The sequence below is a fragment of the Columba livia genome, chromosome 22 (assembly GCF_036013475.1).
Source record: "Columba livia isolate bColLiv1 breed racing homer chromosome 22, bColLiv1.pat.W.v2, whole genome shotgun sequence".
Classification (NCBI taxonomy): Eukaryota; Metazoa; Chordata; class Aves; order Columbiformes; family Columbidae; genus Columba; species Columba livia.
This window is the reverse complement of record NC_088623.1, coordinates 2906612-2930094: the sequence shown is the minus strand read 5'-3', so window position 1 is coordinate 2930094 and position 23483 is coordinate 2906612. Positions and strand designations below refer to the sequence as shown.

Genomic DNA, 23483 nt, shown 5'->3' with positions numbered 1-23483 from the left:
TTTCTCATCTTTTGACTGTTCTTTGTTTCTCCAGTAGAGGAAACGCAAAGTCCCAGCAGATGCGGTTGTTATTCCACCTTTGTAGCGCTGCACCCTCGTTATGTCTTTTGCCAAATCAGGTATTTATTTCCTCTCTATCTGGTGCCACCAGATACAGAGGTTTGAATTGTCTAACAAAAGAAACGCTATTCTAGCAATAGCTTGAGCTACGTATCATCTGCAAGGATACGAGCGGCTGTTTTAAATAGCTGACAGTCCCTGGTGGGATATGTCTGTAATCTGAGTACACTTGTTCCCAAATAACCTCCCTCCGTGTATTGCTTGGTGCTGTTTCCTCTGCAGGGATGGAGGGAATGCTGTCGTGACTCTATTAATGACTTAATTGGGGTGTTTTTTGCTGCAAATGGCTTTTGCAGAACACACTTTTTCACTCTGGGTGTATAAGGAAACAGTGGCATCCTGTGGTGCTGGAGGAGAATTACAGCACAAAAATCACTGTGGGGAAGACCAGTATTCAGCTGCATTTCCCTCCTTCCTGCATTGGACTTGGGTTTAGGGACACAAAGTGACTTCAACAAGTCTTGAGTTTCATAGAATCCCAGAATGTCAGGGGTTGGAAGGGCCCTGGAAAGCTCATCCAGTGCAATCCCCCCATGGAGCAGGAACACCCAGATGAGGTTACACAGGAAGGTGTCCAGGCGGGTTGGAATGTCTGCAGAGAAGGAGACTCCACAACCCCCTGGGCAGCCTGGGCCAGGCTCTGCCACCCTCACCAGGAACAAGTTTCTTCTCAGATTTAAGTGGAACCTCCTGTGTTCCAGTTTGCACCCATTGCCCCTTGTCCTGTCACTGGTTGTCACCGAGAAGAGCCTGGCTCCATCCTCCTGACACTCCCCCTTTCCATATTGATTCCCATGAATGAGTCCCCCCTCAGTGTCCTCTTGTCCAGCTCCAGAGCCCCAGCTCCCTCAGCCTTTCCTCACACGGGAGATGCTCCACTCCCTTCAGCATCTTGGTGGCTGCGCTGGACTCTCTCCAGCAGTTCCCTGTCCTGCTGGAACTGAGGGGCCACAACTGGACACAATATTCCAGGTGTGGGGCTTTTTCTGCAGAACCACCCAGGGAAGCTCCTGAAGGGATTTTATGGGAGGAAAGATCTACCACTTGGAAAAATCCAAATGCTAAAAGCAGTCACACAACTGCTAAATTCAGCTCAGAGCTGATAGTCTTGGCCAGGAATGGCTTACGTCATGCTGAGAACGTAGCAATCAATCACCTTTAATTAAACACCGCTTTATATACACACGTACATATGTACATCCACATACAGCAGTTAAAGCAAGAAGGACATGTCCAATCACTCATTGGAGAAACAGGTGTGCAGCTTGACGCTCTTCTAAAGCCGGTCCTTTCTTCAGAGCTTGTAACAGGTCATGCGTGGGGTATGAAAGTACCTTACGGAAGGCACCTGTTGTTAATAATAATAACAAGTATTGCACAGATTAAGCAGCTGGAGGCTGGCTCCCAAATACCTCTGTTTGAGCTTCGACTGGAAGCTAGAAATAAAACCACCCTAAAAGACACTGCGAGTGGAGCAGCTGAACTAGTGACTTAAAGCAAAACAAACCATCACAACTCATTCTTGACTTGAAAAAGGAAAAAAAAAAATCAAGCTAATGATTTTAATAAGAGGCCATAGCATGCTGAATAAGACACTGTCTTAGTGATATACGATAATCAGCTGTGCAAATAGAGAGAGGTCCTGCTACCACTGTGCATTTGGTGTGGGTTTTACCCCTTTGGAATTGGACAATTGAGACATCTACTTGATGCACCCAAACTGATTCAAGTCCAGTATTGTGCCGTAAATCGTAGGGGCTTCTGTACTTTACGGGCCAAAAGAAAAATCTGTTGAGTTCAATGGCTGAGGGGGGAGATGTTCAGCATCACATAGAGCAGCTCTTCCTTCCCACCCTGCGTCCTGAATTGGTAAGAAAGTTCATTTGCAGGAATAACTGTTCACCCAGCACCCCTGCCATGGACCGGAGCCTTTCAGACACGCTCAGTCCAACTCTTACAGTCTCTTTTTGGTCAAAGTTTTGCTCAGCTTGAGGCAGAGTTTTAGGATGTCTTCTTGATTCTCACTTACCCAATCAACTGTGCTTTTGATTGCAGAAAAGTTGCGTGATTCAGTCATTAAATGTGAAATCATCCTTAACAGTAACGCTGAATTGTGTGTTGGTTTATTGCTTGTCCAGGGCTCGGCCACTTCTTTAACGCTGATACTGTCCAGTGACATCTGTTACTGCTGGTTTGTTGGGTGAAGCATCATCCAGATCTGCAAAATCCATGGTATGGTAGGAAATAAACTGCCCCAGCTTATGGAATTATCGTGCACATACAGAACTCGCTTGAAAACTGCTTATATAGAATTCACTTAGCATAACTCCTGCAGGCTTTGAACCTTGGAACTTTCTGCTTCATTAAATAAAACAAATACCTTAGGGCTGCATGATAAGGAACCTGGAGATAAGTAAAGGAACAGAGCAGGTTTTACAGCACAATGTTTCGGCTGTTGCCAAGAACTTATTTTCTCCAGGTGCAAAATGGCAACTGAAGGTCAGAACTTAAATTGACAGACCCAGTGAAGAACGGGGAGACCCCAGACTGGGATTGTGGGGGTAGAATTGGCCAAGGTTGGTTTTCTTCCCCGCTGAGGGTCCCTCTTGAGGAAGCAGCAGCTCAAGCTGCTCTACACTGTAACTAGCAAATAAATCATGGATTTTAGGACAATTTCTGGATTCCATGCCCAAGTCTCTGCTCCGGGAAACCTGAGGAAAAGGCACTTCCCTGCACAGGTAACTCAGCTGGAGGTTCTGAGCTTTAGGGGATGTGCACGAGCTCTCCCAAACACGAGTGTTATTCCATCCCCACCACACTTGTTTCTTCACTGCTCAGAGAGCATCGGCCTCTGTTTCCAGCAACCTGGACAAGTTTCTTGCCTCTTACACAGCGCTCCTTTTACGAAAGGTTCTCCATAAAAACAAAGAGCATGTGCAGACCAAGGGGATACAGAAAAGAAACCTTTCACCAGCGAGGCTACAGCTGCCTCTGGATGGCAAAGCCACTTATTCCCTGGATTTTCAGCCAGAAAACAGTGTAGGAAAGCTTGTCCAGGCTGTGCTGGGAGCACTTACTCCTGGTAGCACTTACTCCTGGTAGCACTTACTCGTGGTAGCACGGTCGTGCTTTCACCGCTACCCTGCCAAGTTCCTCTCTGATTCCACACACCATTCCCTCTATTTTCCCCTTGCTTCTCCAACAGGAAAGCAAGCAAACCCAAGCCGTGGCTGCCAAGGTTTCTGTGGGCAAGTCACAGCAGGAAAAAGGGGGCAGGAAGCAGCACTAGAATAAACATTTCCTTGCATTTTGCTGAAGTGCTGCTCCCTGGTTCTGTATTGATGCACATGCCCCTTTTCCTCTCATTATAAAGTGGGGCTGGTGCTTTCTTACCTGCCGAGGGCTTGGGGTACATCCTGTGGAAAAACAAGAGGAAAGCGTAGAAGGTAAAGGCCAAGCCTCCAAAGATCATCCCGCAGACCAGGAAACTGTAGCTGCCCTGATCATGGATAATCTGCAATTGGAGGAAAGAAAACAAATGAGAGAGATCAGACATGTCACCATAGCGCTCAAATAGCTCATCGGCATTCAGTAAGAGCTTTATTATTTGATAGCTTGAGGGTAATTAATGCCTTGTCCACACTTACCGATCCCACCAGTAACTGCAGGACCATCTCTCCGATCCCAGCGCCCGTCACCAACACGGTTGTGGCACAACCTGCAAATCAACGGTGCGAGTGAGGGCGGCGGGGACCAGCGGAACCAGCCTGTCGCTGCTTTAAACTGCTCTTTCACCCCTCTTTCCGTACAAGATTTAAACCAATAATTAATGCATGTTCCCATCTAGTGCTGTGAATGCCTCTTCTAACCTACAGCAGCGCGGGAAGGTAAAAGTTTAAGCCAAAACCATCCCCTGTTCTGTCACTTGTCTCTGTTGGCAGAGCTGCTGTTGCTTCTTGCTGGAAAGGTTTTCGTCCTGTGTTGCTGCCCCAGAGATGGGGATTGGCAGAGATGTCCTGGAAGAGCTGGCCCAACACTAGGATTTACACTTCACTGATAATCTGGATGATGTTTTCAAAACCAACTCCTCCTAAACCTCTAAATCAGACATTCCTGCCCATCCCTGAGAGCCCTAAAGCTGCAGGAAACCAAGAACCAGCCTGGATCCCTGCCTGGAGAGGTTACTAGTACAATTAAGCAGAGATTTACAGTCTGGGGTTTTTTGACCACAAGCTCAAATCAACATCGCCTTCAAAAGTGGATCTTCCTTCCTGGGCATCCCCAAGGAGGGAAGGAGTTGCTGGGTGCAACGGTTTTGATTTGAGCATCCTAGGTTTCAGTATAAGTTGGGGAATGACCTATTAGAGAGCAGTGTAGGGGAAAGGGAGCTGGGGGTCCTGGGCACAGCAGGGTGACCATGAGCCAGCACTGGGCCCTTGTGGCCAGGAAGCCAATGGTCCCTGGGGTGGGTTAGAAGGGGGTGGTCAGTAGGTCAGAGAGGTTCTCCTGCCCCTCTGCTCTGCCCTGGGGAGACCACACCTGGAATATTGTGTCCAGCTGTGGCCCCTCAGTTCCAGCAGGACAGGGAACTGCTGGAGAGAGTCCAGCGCAGCCACCAAGATGCTGAAGGGAGTGGAGCATCTCCCGTGTGAGGAAAGGCTGAGGGAGCTGGGGCTCTGGAGCTGGACAAGAGGAGACTGAGGGGGGACTCATTCATGGGGATCAATATGGAAAGGGGGAGTGTCAGGAGGATGGAGCCAGGCTCTTCTCGGTGGCAACCAGTGATAGGACAAGGGGCAATGGGTGCAAACTGGAACACAGGAGGTTCCACTTAAATCTGAGCAGAAACTTGTTCCTGGTGAGGGTGGCAGAGCCTGGCCCAGGCTGCCCAGGGGGGTTGTGGAGTCTCCTTCTGTGCAGACATTCCAACCCGCCTGGACACCTTCCTGTGTAACCTCATCTGGGTGTTCCTGCTCCATGGGGGGATTGCACTGGATGAGCTTTCCAGGTCCCTTCAACCCCTGACACTCTGGGATTCTGTGATCCCAATTGTGCCCATTGTGCCCATTGTGCCCGAATCCCCGCTCACCTCGGTACTGCAGGATGTCCTCAGTGTAGGCCAGCATGCTGGGGAACGTGCTGCTGAGGAACAGCCCCAGAGACGCTGTCCCCACAAACAAGAAGACGACGCTGTAGGAGAAAATCAAGAGCAGGAGGAAGGTTATCAGGACTCCAACCTGTGGACAATACACACAGAGTCAGCGGGAAGGGAAATGCTGTGTGGCAAGAGGCACTAGGTTTTATTTTTTCTTTTTTTAAAAAGAAAACAGGCTGGAAAGTAAAATAAACTATACTGAAGAAAAAAATCACAATCTCTGAAAACCTGAAATAACTAGCCAAATAAAATCCATCTGCATTTACAGTAAAGGATTTTGTATTTTTTAATAACAGGACTTTACAACCTGTCTTGATACTTAAATCTCAACTTCATTAGGTAGAGACTTAAGATTATATCTTGAAAAATAGTTTTTCTCTGCAGCTTTAAATACAATAATATTTATAAAAGCATTTAAATTCAACAGTACTTCCATGATACTTACATAATCACTAATAAGTCTTATTCCACACATTAAAGAATTAACTCACTCTCAATAACTGCTCAGAAACAGCCACAGAGGTAAAGCCAAAGAGCCAACTAAATGGAAATAAACTTGCCCTCACCTCTGGTTTCTTGTGTGCAAGAGTAACAGCAAAACCACCGAAGATGCTCTAGTGGGCGAGTCAGCAGAGGGAGCTCTGCCATACCCAGCGACTTGGCTTTTCCGAATTGTTCGCGCCCTGCTGGTGGGTATGTCCACCAGGGCAATGGGGATCCTAAAGAAATCAAACTGCACTGCTCTATAATGCTGAAACGACCCCAGGAGCTGCTGGATCTTCCTGTACGTTTCTTAACAGGAACAACTCCCCGCTTGCCACCTCATCACACATCTCTTTCCTACATACCCTAAAGGATTCCTTCCCCTTTCTTCAAGTGAATGTGTTTTATTCATTTAATCAACTTCACATCACGTTGGTTTCTTTGACATCTTCTACAGCCTAAATAGATAATTTACTGGCTTGTCTGCCTCCCCTTTCCCATGGCTAACATGGGCATTTATTTCCCTGTACAGACGTCAGAAAAGACAAAGGGAATAAAGTTGGCAAATGCTTTGCCAGGCGCTTTCACCAACCTAACGCTGGATTAATTGAGCTCAGAAAAGCGGCGCAATCGAGTTGTGAGTCTTAACAACCTCATGCACCAGAGGCAGCTGCAAACACAGACCCAGCCATAGAGGAGAAGGCAAATACAGCTCTGGACGCTGAGCTGTGAATCTGCCCTGGGTACCGCGCGAGAGCAGCTGTAGCTCCACACAGAAACCGAACCTTGGAGGCGAGCGGAGGAAAACCAGAGTACAGTAAAGCAGCCTCACCACGTTGATGAAGACCATGGTCGCTGGCTTCATGCGGTAGGACACGGGGATGGAGATGAGCCTGCCCAGCGTGATGAACCCCCAGAAGAGGCTGGGCAGGTAACCGGCCACCTTATGGACTACGGAGAGAGGCTCCTCCACCGCGTAGCTGTAAATGAAGCCTGAGTACTCTCCCTGCGGGGGAAACAAAACAGCCCGTCACATCCACAGGGTGACGCGCAGGCTTTGCGAATACAGCCTGTCCCTCGGTTATTCACAATGCTGTGGTGGTGCTGGAGAGCCCACCTATGCATTCGCTACCAAACCTCAGTGAGCCTCGTTGCCCAGGGTTTGCAGCTGGAGACAGGAGCGGAACACAGGATTTAAGCTCTCCTACAAGGGCAAGACTTAACAGCGTTACTGGGTAAAATGCAGGCTAAGCTCTGATCTGTAGAGACGCTCCCTTCCCTAGGGACTGTTTGCCCTTTTCAAATTGCATACTCCTAAAACATAACATCTTAAGGACCCGGAGTCGATCATCCTTGAAGGTGGAGGCCCTGGAACATTCCTGTACCTACAGCTGCTGTGTGTAACCCCGCTCGCCTCTCAGGATCCTATTTATCGCCTTACTAAGACCCAGAAGAATCTTACTATGAGGGGACTGAGGCAAAACTGTTGAAAGACAAAGAACAGCAACTCGCCAGCCAAGAGCGAGCCTTCCTCACCCGGACAGAAGTGCTACACATGGTCAACCCTGCGTGACAGTGCCAGCCAGGGTGACAAGGGACCGCGCCATCCGCGTGTGCCCTTGGCTTGGGTTTGGTGGGCTCAGGAGACCCATCAAACCAAGCCACCATTTCTCGTGAAATACAACAAAGCTGTTCTTGGCTCAAGTGAGAAGAGACCTGTGCTTTGTATGAGTAGACAACATCGCAGCTCCAGCTTGGAGCTGGTGGGGTTAGTAGCAATCTAACTGCAACAACATGGAGCCTGGGAGAAGCCACAAAACCCTCCCGCGAAGCGGGACACGTATCATCCTGATCGCGATTAGCTTTGAATGAGAAGCTTGGGAACCAGCCCGCTGCACTGGCAGACCCCGCAGAGGACATGTGCTGGGTTTGGGCTGTCACAAGTGATTTGGAAGAAAACAAACCACACAGCTTTGCCCAGACAAGATCCATCTAGCAGCTGGACTCACCACAATCCCATCAGTCATGAAGAGAACAAGAGCCCCAGTGATGTGGACTGCGAAGTAGGTGTAAGAAGCCCCTCTGAAGTTTTTGCTTTGGCAGCAGCTAAATAAGTCATCATGACCTGGTGAAAAACAATGCAAATCAAACTTAGCTGGAACGTCCCCATGGGGCCGGGTGGTTGCCAGCCCGCGACGGGGATTTGTTTTGTGCTCAGCTGCAAGACAGAGATTCATAGAGGACCGTGAGCAACGCGGAGCACTCTGCTGGCACCACCTCTTTCTTTACCAACCCACATGCTTCCAGAAGGAAGATGGATATTTGTATGGGCTGCTGTGCACACATGGGGATCCTGGCTCTCTGGGATACTCGCTGCTTCTCTTACTGGAGCTGCTTGTGCTGCTCTTCCCATTTAGGAGCCATACCTTGCTGGCCCACTCTCACAGTAAATAGAAACAAACCCATTAGAGCGGAGCATCGTGCTTGGAGCCCTTTGTACCGCCACACAGCGGAGTCCTGCCCAGGGAAGCTCACATCACATTGCACCAAACAAGCCGACTTTGGGAAAGAGGGTGATAAACACACAACTAGCGTTGCTGGGAACCACAACGTGCCAAAGCTGGGGGGCAGGACAGCAAGAATTCCTGTCCTTGTGTTTTTATCACCCCGTTCTGGGGGGGAAGTGACAGCACCTGCAGTCCTGTGCGGGTCAGACAGTCGCTCCCGCACGGCAAAGATGAAATTGTCTCAACTTCTCTGGGGAAGGAGGGATTTTGCCAGCACGGACGCAGCTGTCAGGGATTAATCTCAGCTGCATCTAAGAGGAAGACGGAGATCTGAAGAACATGAGGCTCCAGTGGGCTGGTAGGAAAATGGGCAGCTGGGTTGGGGAAAGAAACCATCAGCATCTCAGCTAAGGGAAATGCTGTTGGATGAGCACAACCTTATCAGGCACCGGAGAACCCGCTCCCTTAGGGACACCCGTGATCCTTCCCTGCAGCAACTCGCTACATCTCGAACTGCCTTCAAGTATTCCCTAAGATTTCCTTTTATTGTTCAGGTAAATCCACCTCTTCTGAAATAACACTAAGCACTCCTCTGATAACCTTAGATTATTACTTCCAAGATTCACTGTTTAGCTGAAGAATTTACTGCGATACATTTCTCTTGGGTAGCAAAGAACAATGCTATTATTGTCCCCAAAACAGGGTGTAGTCACGAGTTCAAGAGCAAACTATTGGAGTTTAACTTTTCCCCTCAAACAAGGGCGCTGTCCCGATTCCTTTCGGATTTATAAAAAGCAGCGTTCTGCGGCACTTTTAAACTGGAGCCAGCGCAAAACCTGACCCAAAACCAGGAGGAAACGCTGCGGCACAACTTTCATGTGGGCTTAGACGACTTGGGAGCCCAGGTTTAGTTTTAAGACAGCTCTGAGTAAAACAGCCTGGGGTGCCACCTAATTTGAGGGCAACAAATTGGCTTTTTGGGTTGTCTGGGTACTCCTGGATTACTCCCATGTGTACGTTTTGGAAGACAGGGCAACACTGATGGATCTAACTGGTTGGACTCAATGGACATGCTTAGAAATGCGGCTTTATTCTCCACCTGTTTGCTGCCCATCCCTCCAAACCCACCAGATAGAGGTGCCTCCCGCTCACCTCCTGCTGCCAGGGGTCTCTGGGTGCTGGTGGAGAGATCGTCCTTCTCCGGGGGCCGCGTCTCCATCGCCAGCTCGTCAGCCGACAGCAGTGGGTGGCTGCTGCTGCTGAAACACGGCACCATCCGCTCCTTGTAGAGCAAGAAAAACACCGCGATGGGCACCGGCAGCTGCAGGAGGAAGAGGGAGAAGGGGCAGGTGAAGGCGACACGAGCCTCGCACAAAGTACGTCCCGGTTTCCCAGATGCGGCGTCTGCGATGGATGCGGCTGATGCCGAGAGCAAGGAGGGGGGTGGTGATGGGGGAAGAAGGCACCGAGGTTTGTTAGGAGAGCTGGGAGGGAGGAAAAGTAGGATAGGATAGGGAAAGGGAAAGGGAAAGGGAAAGGGAAAGGGAAAGGGAAAGGGAAAGGGAAAGGGAAAGGGAAAGGGAAAGGGAAGAGATATCTGAGTTGAGAGCAAAGATTCCTCATGTAGAGCACAGCTCGGGTATCTCCTGCCAGTCCCTGTGGGCTGGGGACCATTCAGACCAGAGACACTGGAACAGAAAGCACCTGTTAATAAATACAAATCTAATGAAGCACCGTGCTAGCCCTCCAAACCCAAAATCTTCTGGTTTCAAGCATTTTGTCACTTCTACCTGAAGAATTATAATTATGAAAAGCAGCTTTTGCCCGTGGAGAGCAGAACAGTTTTCAGGTGAGATCTGCAGCTGAAATTCTTTATGAGGGAAGAACAAGCTGCTCCAAGACCTCTGTGCCCACCCCTGGTCATTAGCAGAGGTCTCTCAGCATCTCAGGAGAGAGGAGCTGGTGGTTCCCAACAACAACAGCACCACCACAGCCATGGCTTCAAACAGCCCCTCGGTGGCACCTGGAGCTGAGGAGCATCTCAGATACCCCCAAAACACCCAGGGATGCTCCCAGTGCAGAACAGACCCGCCAGCACCATCTCTCGGGGCTTTATCCCTGGTGCAAACACCCCCGGGGACCATGAGCTTGTACCAGCTCATTGGCTCCATCGCACAGCAGCCACAGCATCGTGTCCCCTGTGTCCTCCCTTTTTTTTAGAAAAACCCCAAAAAACACACAGAGAGAAGCAAATGAAACTGGGTCTGCCCCTCGCCAGCCCTCCCTTCTCCTCCCACCACAACCAAGCGCTGTTTATTCTGCAACAAACTGGGGGAGAAAGCCAGGAAATCCTAAGTGCCGACTCACTCTCCAGCCGCCAAGCGCTTGTTTTTGACATGTCTGTGAGCAAGCGGGAGCTCTAGCTCTAAATTTCCTGCCTTTTGTCGGCTCGTGGCATGATTTAAATGTATGGAGAGTTCCCCACCCTGCCTCTCTTGCCTGAATTCATTTATGAGGACTTCATTGTTCTGGGAACAATGGGAATAGGAACAGTTAGTTCGGTCCCATGGAAGAAAAATGCATTTGCTTGATAGTTCTAATCCTTCCGGAGGTCAGGACCAGATTTTATTCTTCTGAATTGCAGAGTTTGCAAAAAAACCACCCCAAAACAAATAAAAACATGCAGAGGGACTGCCCTTAAAGATAGAGCCTCTGGACACTTCTAACCTTAAGAAGAACTTGATGCCTGTGCAGAAAAGGGCCCCAGCTCTGCACTCCCCCAATTCCTGGTCGATATGCATGTGTTTGCATGCACATCCCTGTTCCCCAGATCCTCGTTGCTAAAACCAGCTCAAGAAAGTGGGAAAAAGCAAAGGATCGAGCTCAAAAGAAAGGAGGTTCCTTGTGTCCTGCACAGGTTGTCTTCCCAGGGCAATTCGGCTTTGCCTTTTTCAGCAGGTTATTCTTTATTTCAAGGAGGAGGGGGGACAAGCATCCCACCGGGAGCCTGTATGGGATGAAGGGTAAAGCTGGCAACAAGAGCCCAGATGTGATGCTCCAGCTCTGCTTGAATAGCCGGGGATATTCCCCTCCCCTTGGCAGCTTTTAACCGTTATTATAAACTCAACGAGTTGCTACATCACGCAGTTAAATGTGGGTATAATCCAGGCATCTTCAGTTTCTATTTCAGTCTCTCCCCCCAGGAGCACGGGACCATTCTCCACTATTGTGTCCAGGCCACTTTTAAGCAACCTAAGCACAACAGAGCGTCCCACGCTTCCCCCGGGAAACCACCTTCCGGACAAACACGTCCCTCGCCGAGGAGCATTTTCCTGATCTCCAGCCCCTTGGAACGGGCTGGATGATTAAATTTCCGTTTCGTGGGAAACTCAATTTTAAAACATAGGGGTTTTTTTGGATGAAAAGCCAAAATTTCGTCTTAGAATGAAAAATTTTGGCCGTGAGTCATCCCAGCACTTCGTTTTGATAAATGTCGAACCACTTGATTTTACTAAAGCAAAAACATTTTGCTTCGATAACATCCAAACAACTTATTCTGTCGACTTTACACATTGCGTTTATGCCAAAGTCAAACTGAGATATTTCTACTTTAGACAAAGCAAGAGATTGAAATGAATCATTTTGGCTTGTGCCTTGTCAGAAAACACACAGCCCTGTGAAAACTGGGATGGAGATGTGGTTTTGACCATTTTACAATGACATTGCCGGTCCTGGTTTCCATTTCTATAGCTTACTCATTTCACCCACTTCCTTGGGGTTTTAAATACCAATTACCATCATCTTCCGCTGACATTTACAACTTAAAGAAGGGGTCAGCAGTTTGGGAGCGGAGCTGCGCCCAGCATCTCCAACCAGTGGGTTGGGTTATTGAGTTTAAATAAGGAATTGTGTCGGTTCCCTCAGCGAGGCGTCAGGAAAGACAATAACAGCTCGGCTTTGGCAAGGGGATGCACTGAAGCGCTGTGTATATCCAACTCCCCACTCCTTGGATGTTCGTCACCCAACCCTCATCCCAAAAACCATCCATCTCCCAGCACCCTGGGACTCCCTGTTGTGAACCGACTCCACATGTGCACAACGTGCAAACCACCAGCACTTGAGTGTGGAGCGATGCACAAGCCCAGCTTATGTTCTGCTAAGCTGGACTCAACCTGGGGTCCCATCCAGCTCCCAAAATATCCACGGGACCCTCCCATCCACGCTCCAGATAGCGGACGCGTTGTCATGTTCAAAGAAGATATTAAACGCTGCCTTCAAAATTAAATCCGTTTGCTCAGGTTTGACTGGCAAAATAGATAACGTTGGGGTGTAATTAAAAGCACATTTCCCATGGCGTACACAGAGTCAGAGGTAATTAAAGCCAGCTTCTCCAATGCAGAGAGCATCTTTTTTTAGTACTACTGCAAAAAAACTCATTATAGCACCGGCCCAGCTGTTTCAGTTGCCTGTTCTCCTCCCCATGTCAGTGAGCTGGATGGATTTAACCATGCTGGGGTTTGGGTATTAACTCGGGGGTAAGGAACAGGGCTGGATTTCAAAGAGAGCCCATGCCTGCAGGCAAAGGCAGCTTGCTGGACATCAGCTTTGGGACTGGGCAGGGTGATGAGAGAGGACGGGCACAAAATCCCATCTCTCTCACAAAGGAAGGGTCATGGAGCTTTTACACCTGCTGCCAAGCACCAGGGAAAGAAAACAAATAGGCAGAGACCGCCCCCCTAATCAAGCTTTCAGTCCCAGTAACTCAGTTCATCAACGGGCGTTTTCCCATCAAAGATGCTGCAGATCACCCTCGCGCTGAGCTGTCCCTACGTCACCCAGCTCAGCCCTGCGGCTCTGAGCCCCTGCCAAGGGGATGCTGGAGGCACAACTCGCATCCAGGGAGATCAGACAAATCCCAGGGGACGGTACCTTGACCCCATCACATCTGATGGCGCGGTCACCATTGGTTCAGCTTTAGAGTCCTGCCCTCCTATCTCCTGTGCCTGCTGGAAACCGGGCACTTGGCAAAAAAGGAACCCTTGCTGATCCTCACGCCTCCTTCCATCACTGGAAACACCCCACACCATAAAACACAACAGTTTACAAATCCGAGAAGCAGAGACATCCCCAACAACAGCTGGGGCCACTCCAGCTGCAGCACTTACGTTGATGAGGGCCATGATCCAGAAGGCGTAGGAGACGCGTGTGACCACCATGCCTTTCATCGGCAGGTCGTAATGGGACAGGTTGCCCGGGTGGTGTGGGACCAGGGACTTGCGGATATGTGGAAGGTTGCTGGAGGCATTGGCCGTGGAGTTGGAGAGGATGCAGTTGGTGTCTGAGAGGAAGGGGTCAGCGATCAGTGGGCTGAGCAGTGCTCCAAAGCCCACGAAGAAATGAAGGGCCTGCAAGAGGTGAAACGCAAGTAGAGAAGGGGGGTTTGCTGCTCTTCTCTGTAGGGAGACTGGCCAAGCCCCTCACTCCTCTTCCTCGAGGGAGGAAGCACAGCCAGGGGGAGACACGGGCTCCACGCTCACCTGCAGGAATATAGCTGAGTCCTTCTGGTAGATCTTCACCAGCTGCATGTTGGAGATGGTGTCAATGCAACCCATGGCCAGTCCTGCCACAGCCATGACCACAGCCAGGACCACCACATTGTGGCACAGGGGGATGATGGCAAAGACTACGGAGATGGCCAGCGACGAGGCGAAGAGTGCAAACAAGGACTGAGCCAACCTGAGACAGGCAAAAAGGGAAGACAGGACAGAATTACCACCACGAGGAGCACCCACACCACAGCCCTGCCTCCTGTTTTCAGCCCCAGGGCAGTCGGCGGTGTGGGTGTTAGCAGGAGATGCACCCACACGCTGTAGGTCCAACTAATGCAACTCCAGCACATGCTCTTCTGACAAGGGACGTGCTGCACCCCCAGGTCTCCACGTCACAGCTGTAGCCAGACCTAGGCAGATCTTCCATCCAGCTTTCGTGTAGAAGAGTAACCATCCCATCAAACCCATGTTCTGCACATTTCAAAGCAGAATAAGGCCTGAAAACCTTCCCTTGTTAACTGGGTACATGTGGGGATGGAAAGGGATAGGGGTACATGCATCATGACTTTTGAGCAGCGCCAGGGCTTTTCTGAGGGAGGGCTGTATTGCACTGGCAGGCTGAGCAGGGACAAGAGCTGCTGTGCAATCCCAGCTCGTGGCAGGGAGAGAACTGCTGGCATCCACATCATCCCAGACCTGCCTCACAGGAAGCACCAGGGAGCCACTGCGGCTCCCTTTCCATGCCCTGTGCTGTCACTGTTCTGCTGGCATCACCCCTTTCCCCACCATGCTGAGATGGGATGTGGCAACGAAGATGCTGAAGGGAGTGGAGCATCTCCCGTGTGAGGAAAGGCTGAGGGAGCTGGGGCTCTGGAGCTGGACAAGAGGACACTGAGGGGTGACCTCATTAATGTTTACAGATATCTAAAGGGTGAGTGTCAGGAGGATGGAGCCAGGCTCTTCTCGGTGACAACCAGTGATAGGACAAGGGGTAATGGGTGCAAACTGGAACACAAAAGGTTCCACTTAAATGTGAGAAGAAACTTGTTCCTGGTGAGGGTGGCAGAGCCTGGCCCAGGCTGCCCAGGGGGGTTGTGGAGTCTCCTTCTGTGCAGACATTCCAACCCGCCTGGACACCTTCCTGTGTAACCTCATCTGGGTGTTCCTGCTCCATGGGGGGATTGCACTGGGTGAGCTTTCCAGGTCCCTTCCAATCCCTGACATTCTGGGATCCTGTGGTGCTGCTGCTGTTCCTAGTGCAAGCAGCCACTTTCCAGCCCACGTGGTCCATGGGAGAAGCCCGAGGGATGCGTGTGGTGGAGGTAAAGCTGATGCATCATATCTCGAGCCTGGCAGCGGCACAGGCGGCTCTCGCTGTGAGCCGGGCGGTAGCCAGCTCGCTGGAGAACGGCGCCCGGGCTGGCACCGCGCTGCTCCAGAGCTGCCAAGTGCAAAGGCAGGAAGGAAGGAAGGAAGGAAGGAAGGAAACAGGGACCAGACAGCGAAACGCTGAAACTCGCAGAAAGATGGGACTATAAAGTCACAGAGTAGAGCAAGCAGCACAGGCATGTCCCAAACCCTGGTAGGAAATCTTTGCAATGCCCAGCACCCTGCTATGAGTTGCTAATCAGGAATTGGGGGGCTGCTGCTGGGCGATGTGGGGTACAGCCGTCTGGCCACAGCAAAGGGCTGGCAATGCACAGGTGTGTCCCCAGTATGGACAGGCAAGCAAAAAACACCTACGGCTCACTTGGCATCAGCTTCACGCTTTTCCAGAGAGGGAGGAGAGGGCTACGAGAAGGCACCTACGCTGCCAGCCCTCCTGCCCTGCCCGCTCATCCAGAACAGGCATGTCACCACGGTTCTGCGTGGCCATCATTCATCTGCAAACCACATCCTGCTCCTTGCTTAAACCGCGCTCCAACAGCACCGGGCAGAAAAAGAGGCCAAGGGCACCTCTCCTCTTTATTTTGCTGCCCGGTGGCAAGAACCTGGCTGTGCCAGCACCTCGGTGTGCTCCCACCTCCCGGCACAGCCTCGCTCGCCCACCGGCCAAACCACAGCGGAGGAGCTGAGGTTTTGCAAAGCCGTAACTACTGATCTTCCTCTGACAGCACAACAGGGAGCCAGCATGGGATTTTCTGGGGGAGGGAGGGAGCTGAGCGAGATGTGCACAGTCACGGCAGGAAAAACAACCAGCAAATGAGAGAGGAGCAGCTTGGAGCCTGGAGAGACGAAGCTGCACTCTCCAGGGTACGGCTGGCAAACCCGAGGTGGGGAACGACGGGGAATCACGCACCGTGCCAGCCCAGAAACACCTCTGCTCTTCTGCAGCCTTCGCAAAACAACCACAGCACCGCGCTTGGCTGGGGAGCACCTTCATTACTAGAGTTAAACATTAATTGCAGATGATGTTATGTCCGTAAAAAGCCTTAAAAAGATCACCTTGTTTCTCCCCAGCGAGCAAAAACTCCTGCCTGCAGCCAGGTGTTAATAAAACAATTGCAAGGCCCCTGCAAACACCAGCAGCCCCCAGCCCCTGCTGCCCCCAGTATTAAGGGGGATGAAGAAATTGCTGGTTTCTCCTCTCTAGGATCAGGGTGGTTAATACAATCCTGTGGTCAGCCAGCAAAACTTCCCCTCTCCTTCCCACACAGCGTATACAAACCCCCACCTTGCTGTTCTGTTGGGCAAACACTCCTCAACTTCATCTATGATTTTCCCCACCCCAGGGAGCATTTTTTAAGGCCCTCACATGCAGAAGAATGATGATAATCAGGCTAATTCAGGCTTGAAAAACTGGTAATTAAAAAACCCCAAGCCCTAAAGGGACAGGGTGAGGACACGGAGGAAGAGCATGGTGTGGATTATCCCACATCTGCCCCAGGTACCCCTGTCTCCAGCAGGAACCACCAGCCAGGCTTGGGGAGCATCACTGCCTGGGTTGCTGGTGCAAAAAGCAAACTGGGTCAGTTAATCCGGTACTTCTGTCACAAACGTGTGTAGCGGAGCCACGCAAAGGGAGCGTGAATTTAACTTTACAATGTGAACTTAAAATCCAACCAAATGGGAAAGGAAAAGGGGAAGGTGAGGGAAGCAAGAGGTGGGGGTGCAGGTGCACAGCACTCGGCCTGGAGTTTGTGGGGCAGGAGCTCGGGGTCGATCCCACGTGGCGTTCTGGGCCTGGGCAGGGTCTAGGCCGGGTTTTGAGCCGTCTCAGCACTCCCACCCCATCACTGCTGGCCGGATTTCCACTCTCACAGCACATACTTCTGAGAACCTAGTCCAGGTGATATCAGGAAATGAGAGATTTCATTGTGCTTCTTGCAAAGGTCCCCAAGGGCAGCAGCTGCTGCCAGGTCTGTCACTGCTCCAGGAACCTCCACCAACACCCCGGCAGCACGAGGGTTTGAACCGGGGCACGCACACCTCCCAAACCCCAACCCCGCTCCTGCAAATACCCGGGAAAAACCCGCATTCTGCAGCAGAGCTCTACATTACAACCCAGCAAAGCCCAAGCGGAGCAGCAGCCTGTCGGGAATCTAACCAATGCACCTTCCAGCTTCGTGGCGATCTGCTCATCCCTTTGCGCCTCCCGACAAGCCGGGGAAGGGACCATACAGCCAACCCAGTTCTCCAGGGCAGAACCCCGCAGGCAATAATCGCATTTCTACATCACTCAGGGAAACTTGCAACAGCAAACTTTCTTCTTCCTTGAAATCTTGCCAGACAGGGAATTCTGGAGCTGGTTCCTGTGGTCCAGGCTTGCGCTGAGTTACAGAAGAGATGAATGCCACGTTACGCTCTGTTGTCTCCGCGCTCCAGGACTCCAGCTGGGCCCAGAGAGCCAAGCCTACAACCCAGCGCTCAGCAGCTTCTCTGGTGAGAGGAACCAAACCATTATTTAGGTCCTGCCACCCACTTCTGCCGCAGAATCCAGTAACAACACAGCTTTCCCTCGCGAGTCCATCATTCAGAGCACACATCTCAGAACAACACGTATTTTAACAGAAAGCAAGCAACAAATACTGTGTTCCTCAGGCATTATGAACTAAGCCCAGCTTGCAGCCAGACCTTGGCTCAGCTGGCTTACAGGCAGGCGATGCTTTGGGATCCTCTACCAGCAGCTTTCCATCTCTAACTGGAGCAGATGACCCATGTGGTGATCCTCCCTGCCCAGCACTAGGACCAGCATAATTTGATTTATGATCCCACAGCATGGCCCAGAAGTAGAAATCCTTTGCAGGACAGCTCGATCGTCTGTCCCTGAAAAGGGCATAGCACAGGAGCTCTCAGAGCCTGAACAGTTGATATTCTTATCCAAACCCACATGTTCGTACGTCACATTGCTCTGATTAACCTCCCCAAGACTCAGAAGCTACAACTACCCAGAATGTGCCCTCCCTCTTTGCCTGGCAGGGCTGCCGCTCCACACTGGGGCTCACAGGCACTTTGCAAGAGCCCTGTTGCTCCCAGAGGCTGCGATCACATCCTGGCTCATAACACAGTGAGCAACAAATGCTCTTTTGCCCCCAAGATGTGGCTGCAGAGCTGAAAGTTTGGGAGTCTCCTAGCACCAAACCCCAAATGGGTCTGTGTAATCCACCAGCCCCCAGACAGGGGCACCAGAACAGGTCAGTGTACCCTGATGGCAAGTTAGCAGGTGCTCTAATGCCATTCCATGAGCTAACCCAATGCACAAGAGTTTCAAGAAAACATTTTTAACTAGGCATTTTAAAGTAGTGAAAGACTAATGCAAAATGCTCGCATATGCATGTTAAACATATATATGACGTGTCTATCAGAGGCACGGAGCTGGCACATTACATCACTGCCTGAAGAATTAGTGACAATGTAAATAATCAGCTGATTCTCAGCAGAGCTGTCATCCAGCCTCAAATCAAATGCCTGTTTGGCAATCTTTGGGGTTGAGCCATCGTGTGTTATTTATTTTAAACACATCCTGGACACAAGGCTCAGTGCAAATCCCTCCTGCGTCCAGGTTTCACGCTGGCCCATGGGGCATGTCACTGTCCCTGGCCACCCCACACAACTCAGGCACTGCCTGTGTCCCCGTCCCCCGGCAGCAGGACCACGAGGACCGCTCACATCTCAGATTTGAACACGACACCACCTTGATTTCTGACACCGAGGTTATTAGAACAGGCTGCCAATAATATTTTTGCGAAAAGCAATCAGGTTAAGGAAAGTACCCTCCAGGAAGTTCAGGCTGTAACTTCACGCCCATGCTACCTCTGTCCTGAGCTCCAGGGGAACCGGCAGCTTTCCTCCAAGGGTTCGGAACCATGCAGAAGTGGGGAGCAGCAGCCCCCGGAGCATCTCCCGGGAAGCCCCCTCCCTCCCAGCCGCTCAGGCTGCAGACCCTCCGGGACACACATGAAACGCTTCACTCGGGTTTTCCCCCGTGGACCACAGCATCCCATCAAAAAAACCCAGCGGGAGAACGCGGGAGGGAGGCAAAGCCCCTGGTGCTGCCCACCCCCGGTCTGGGAGGAAAGCGGGGGGGCTGTGGGGAGCTCAGCCCCCCCACGGGAGGTGCGATGAGTTTTCCGGGTGCCTTACGTCCTCTTGAAGACCCCTCCGAGGCAGCTGCCGAGCAGGAGGCAGAACTGCTGCGAGAAGAACACCCAGGTGATCTGGGAGAGGGAGCTCTGGGTCTGGCAGCGCAGGTCCAGCAGCGTGGGCCCCAAGAACGCGATGCAGAGGCCGAAGCTGAAGAAAACGCTCCAATAAGTGAGGGTGGGCTGCAGGTTCCTCCGGAACCGCGCCGACACCCGCTCGTCCCACCACATCCTCGGGCGGCGGAGCGGGGGCGGCCCCGGCGATGCGGCTCCGGCGCCGCCCGGCCCCGCTCTCGCTGTTCTCTCGGTCCCGGTCCCGCCGCCGCCCTCGCTCCTGCCTTTGCAGGATGTGACTCCGGAGCCCGCGGCACCGCGCCGGCCACTGGCTCCGCCTCCGGGACCGGGAACCGCCGCCGCCTCCCGGGGCCGGGGCTGCGCCGAACGGGGCCGGGGCGGAGCCCCCTCGCCATCCCCGCGCGGACTCCGCTCCAGCGCAGCCCTCTGGGGGGCTGGAAGGAGCCCGAGAGCATCACCACCCCGGTGTCCCCGCAGCGTCTTCCCAAAAGTAGGGCAGCCCCCACCCACGACCCCGCTGCGTGGTCCACACCTCAGGGCACAAACGACACTCGGCTGCAGCCACTCTGATGCGACAGCCAAGCGAGGAAGCCCAGAAATCCCCTTTCTCGATAGTTTCCCGTACCCCTAAATATGTACAAGCATTCCAGACAAATGCAATTAAAGTTGCCCCTTCTCTGGCTGAGAAGCACAAGATGGTTTGGGCGGCGGGGGGGGTGAATGTTTTAAAGTCGGAGTGGTTGATGCTTACGCAAAAGGTCTCCTCTAGAGGATGGATTTATAAATATTTCACCTACTTTAGCTAGGGAAGACTAGCAATTTTTAGAACACTCTTTCCAGGCAAAGCAGAATCGATGGAGCTCAGACAGAGGGCTGGCTCCAGGGCTGCACACCACATCCTTTCCCATGCCAGCAGACCCCACACAGGTACTCACACATCCTGTGACCTTTAGGAATGCTGCTCCAGGGCTGCAGGTGCTAATTTCTACCTGGACATAGCTTAATGTTTAGCTAATTCAAATTGCATTGCAGTCCTTGTTCTTCCCTGTTTGTGGCATCTGCTGGAGTCTTCCCAGAGTAAGGAGAACAGAATCACATCTCCTTCCGCCACCAAAATGAATAAAGTGACTCTGGGCAATAGCGTAGAACAGGTGGGCAATAAAACCTCTGATTGCCCCAATGGAAAACTGCTGTGGCTGTCATGGCCCTGAAACCATTAAACAATTAAAGGCACAGCTCAGCTGCCTGCGGGGATGGAGCAATGTTGTTATTCTGTTCTACTGATGGGTAAACTGAGGGCCAGAAAGGAATGCTTTGCTTATATAGAGTGAGTCAACAGCACGACCGGAAATCAGGTTTTCTCATTATGTGATAAACCATCTTCCTTAATAGCCTGGATGGCAGGATGGAGGGGAAGGGGAGGCTGGTGCACAGGCCTGGGAGACACAGCCCCAGGCTCTCCCTGCTGGGCAGTGACCAGTCAAACCACCGCATGCTATCTCGGCTTCTCTTTCCCCATCCATTAATGGGGATAAAACAGCAAGAGGGATGAATGATTGTGACAGTAAAGGCCTTTCCATCAAAATGCCGCTGGGAAGGTAATTTCCTGACCTTCTTTGTCCATGTGCCTGGAGTTGGAGTTACTTGATGAAACAGCAGATCCTTCTCATACACACACCAGGTGCCGTAGCCCAAGAAAGGGCTCACAGGGCTTTACCCCTGGGCCACGTTCTGGATGTCAGTCCTGATATTGGTTCTCCCATTCCCAGGATAGGAGTCAGGAGACCTGCACTCTGCTCCTGGCTTCCATTACCACATCACCATCACTTGGTAGCATCACCTCTCTGGTCCTTGACTTCCCCAACTATAAAATGGCTGAGCAATGCTTTCCACACCTTTGCAGGCTCGGTCCATCCGCTCCTAGTTGAAAAGGCAGCATCCAGGCACCAGAGGTTACAAATGGTTGTACAACCCTTACCCCAGCTACAACAGCCGACCCCACTTTGCCAAGTGACGGCCTAAATGCCAGTACCCTTGCTTCCAGGAATATCAGGCCATTTTATCAGGGATAACACAAATCATGCTTGCAAATAAGAAACGAAGCGTAGGTGGGTTAGTCAGCAGAAGAACACACAGATCCTTTCTGGCTCCGCATACTGAAACTCAGATCTTCAGAGGCAGCTCATAAAAATGCAAGCCACGGGATTATGAGTATATGCAATGCCAGGATTAGCTTTGCAAGGAGGCACTTTAGGCTGTTTTCCAAGCTGAAATCAATGTTGTGCTTGCAATGAATTAAACACCCACATTTTTGCGCTTGCTGCAAACTGCAAAGGAAATAATGAATGAAGGAACGGCAGCGCGGCACGGTTACAGCCAGCAGCGTCAGGCTGCGCATCCCTCGCTGCCCAGAATACCTGATAAGTGCCTGAGAAACACCTTCCTTTTGCCTCCTGTGTCCTTGCACGTTCCTGGAGCAGCAAGAGGCACAGGGGAGTTTCTTCAGTCTATCAGTTCATCTTTTCCAGTGGAGCAATGACTTCTGTAACGTGGTTGCTCCTGCTTTGCAGTGACTGCTCTACAGAGCTCCAACCCAGAAGCCAGATTTTGTTCAGGTTTGCTGTTGTGATGCTGGCATCGCTTCTCTCAGCCCAACCTCAACACAGGGGGAAAATTCAGTCCTACTAATGGGTTTTCTGAAGGTTTCCTCGGGGTGGAACCAGCCGAGGCCCCATGGGTGGGCTTGGGCCAGCACTTGCCTGGGGACAAGGCTCCCTCAAGGCTTTAGTCAGTGGCCAGGTTGGCAGCTGTGGCCAGGGCTTGGGGCTGAGATAATGCCAATTTTTCCTCATCTCCCTTTTGCCAAGAGGCCACAAAGACCAATTGTGGGCTGACACCCTCAGAAACCCCAACACATTATCCCAGCAACATGGGCACCTGGAGAGAGGAGCACCAATGCTTTTCCACAGCTATAACTCAGCCCAAAGAACCCACCACCAAGAAAGCTTGAGCAGACAAGAAAATAACCACCATGAATCACTGAACCTGACCGAGAAAAGATGAGATGTTTCTTACAACACAGGGTAAACTCTCTGTATGATGGGTTGAGTTATTCTAGGCTGCATGTAAGGTGCTCAGCAACCCAGCACGAACGGGAACAGCAGCAAATGGGAGAGGCGTTCACCTCCTGCATTTTGGGGTCAAGAGTTTCAAAACACACGGTGTGATTTGGAAAGCTTGGCTCCACTTCTAGGTCAAACACCAGCCTGAGATCTTGGCTCAGTTATTACAGATCATGTAATGCTTGTCTAAAAGGAGGAAGCGCTCACCTACATGTTTTCCTACCACCCAGGCGAGATAATTCCCACACCCACTCCGATTCAGCTGGAATCCATGTGCTTCCACCTTTATCGCACCAAAACTGTGGCAGAGGAGAGCGGGCTGCAACAAAATGACCAGGATGAGCCCCCTGGAACTTAATGACACACAATCTTGTTGAGGGCAGCAGGTATTGTCCCTGCTTTGCAGATGATGCAGAGAGACCTGGCTTGAGCATCCTTGTGAGGAAAGGGAACCTGTAAGGGACATGGAGCAGGGATGTCATGGCTATTTGGGCTGTTGGGAACATCCAAATGCCAGTTGGAGGGTGTGGGTGGGACTGGGTGACATTCCCCTGGTCCCAGTTGCGGCAGCTGTCACCGCTGCTGTGCGACTGGAGCAACGAGAGCGGCGGATGGAGGAACTGGTTTGGCAAACAGCTCCGTACTGGGACCTGCCCAGCGCCTGGACGTGACTCAGGCGGGCTGGGCGCTGCCGGGAGGCGCAGCCCGGGGGGGCCGAAGGGCATCGCCCCCTTCCCTAAACCTCATTTCACACCACGAGTCTGGCCCCAAACGTCGCCCCAGTCCCCCCATACTCCACCTCTGGGTCTCCCAGCCCTGAGCGTCTGCAGCTTCTCTTCAGCAGCAATGAGCCAGCGAGCAGGAATACGTAAAGGGGATTCCTGTGCTGA

General features: G+C 51.6%; 1 protein-coding gene across 3 annotated transcripts; it reads right to left on the bottom strand.

Moving 5' to 3' along the window:
* Positions 1-1258: 1258 nt before the first annotated feature.
* Positions 1259-19878, bottom strand: MFSD4A (major facilitator superfamily domain containing 4A). 3 transcript variants are annotated; one of them, XR_010467575.1, is made up of 11 exons: positions 19398-19878; positions 13803-14001; positions 13431-13670; positions 9418-9586; positions 7768-7883; positions 6591-6764; positions 5210-5357; positions 3768-3838; positions 3514-3634; positions 2150-2338; positions 1259-1468 (listed from the first exon to the last, which is right to left on the bottom strand). XR_010467575.1 is itself a non-coding variant. In XM_021291421.2 (10 exons), exons 1-10 carry the CDS (start codon positions 19625-19627, stop codon positions 2274-2276), a joined length of 1533 nt encoding a protein of 510 aa, XP_021147096.2. In that variant the 5' UTR covers positions 19628-19878; the 3' UTR covers positions 1259-2273. The 3 variants fall into 3 exon arrangements, 2 of the variants coding, with proteins under 2 accessions (XP_021147096.2, XP_064894700.1); XM_021291421.2 differs by having other exon boundaries at positions 1259-2338; XM_065038628.1 differs by lacking the exon at positions 19398-19878 and adding an exon at positions 19068-19360 and having other exon boundaries at positions 1259-2338.
* Positions 19879-23483: the final 3605 nt, after the last annotated feature.

Coding starts and splice junctions, on each gene's coding strand:
- MFSD4A (XM_021291421.2), bottom strand. CDS start 19,627: ATGTGGTGGGACGAGCGGGTGTCGGCGCGGTTCCGGAGGAACCTGCAG. Junction 6,765..7,767: donor TCATGACTGATGGGATTGTG/GTGAGTCCAGCT, acceptor TTTCCCCCGCAG/GGAGAGTACTCAGGCTTCAT. Junction 2,339..3,513: donor GTACCCCAAGCCCTCGGCAG/GTAAGAAAGCAC, acceptor TGGATTTTGCAG/ATCTGGATGATGCTTCACCC.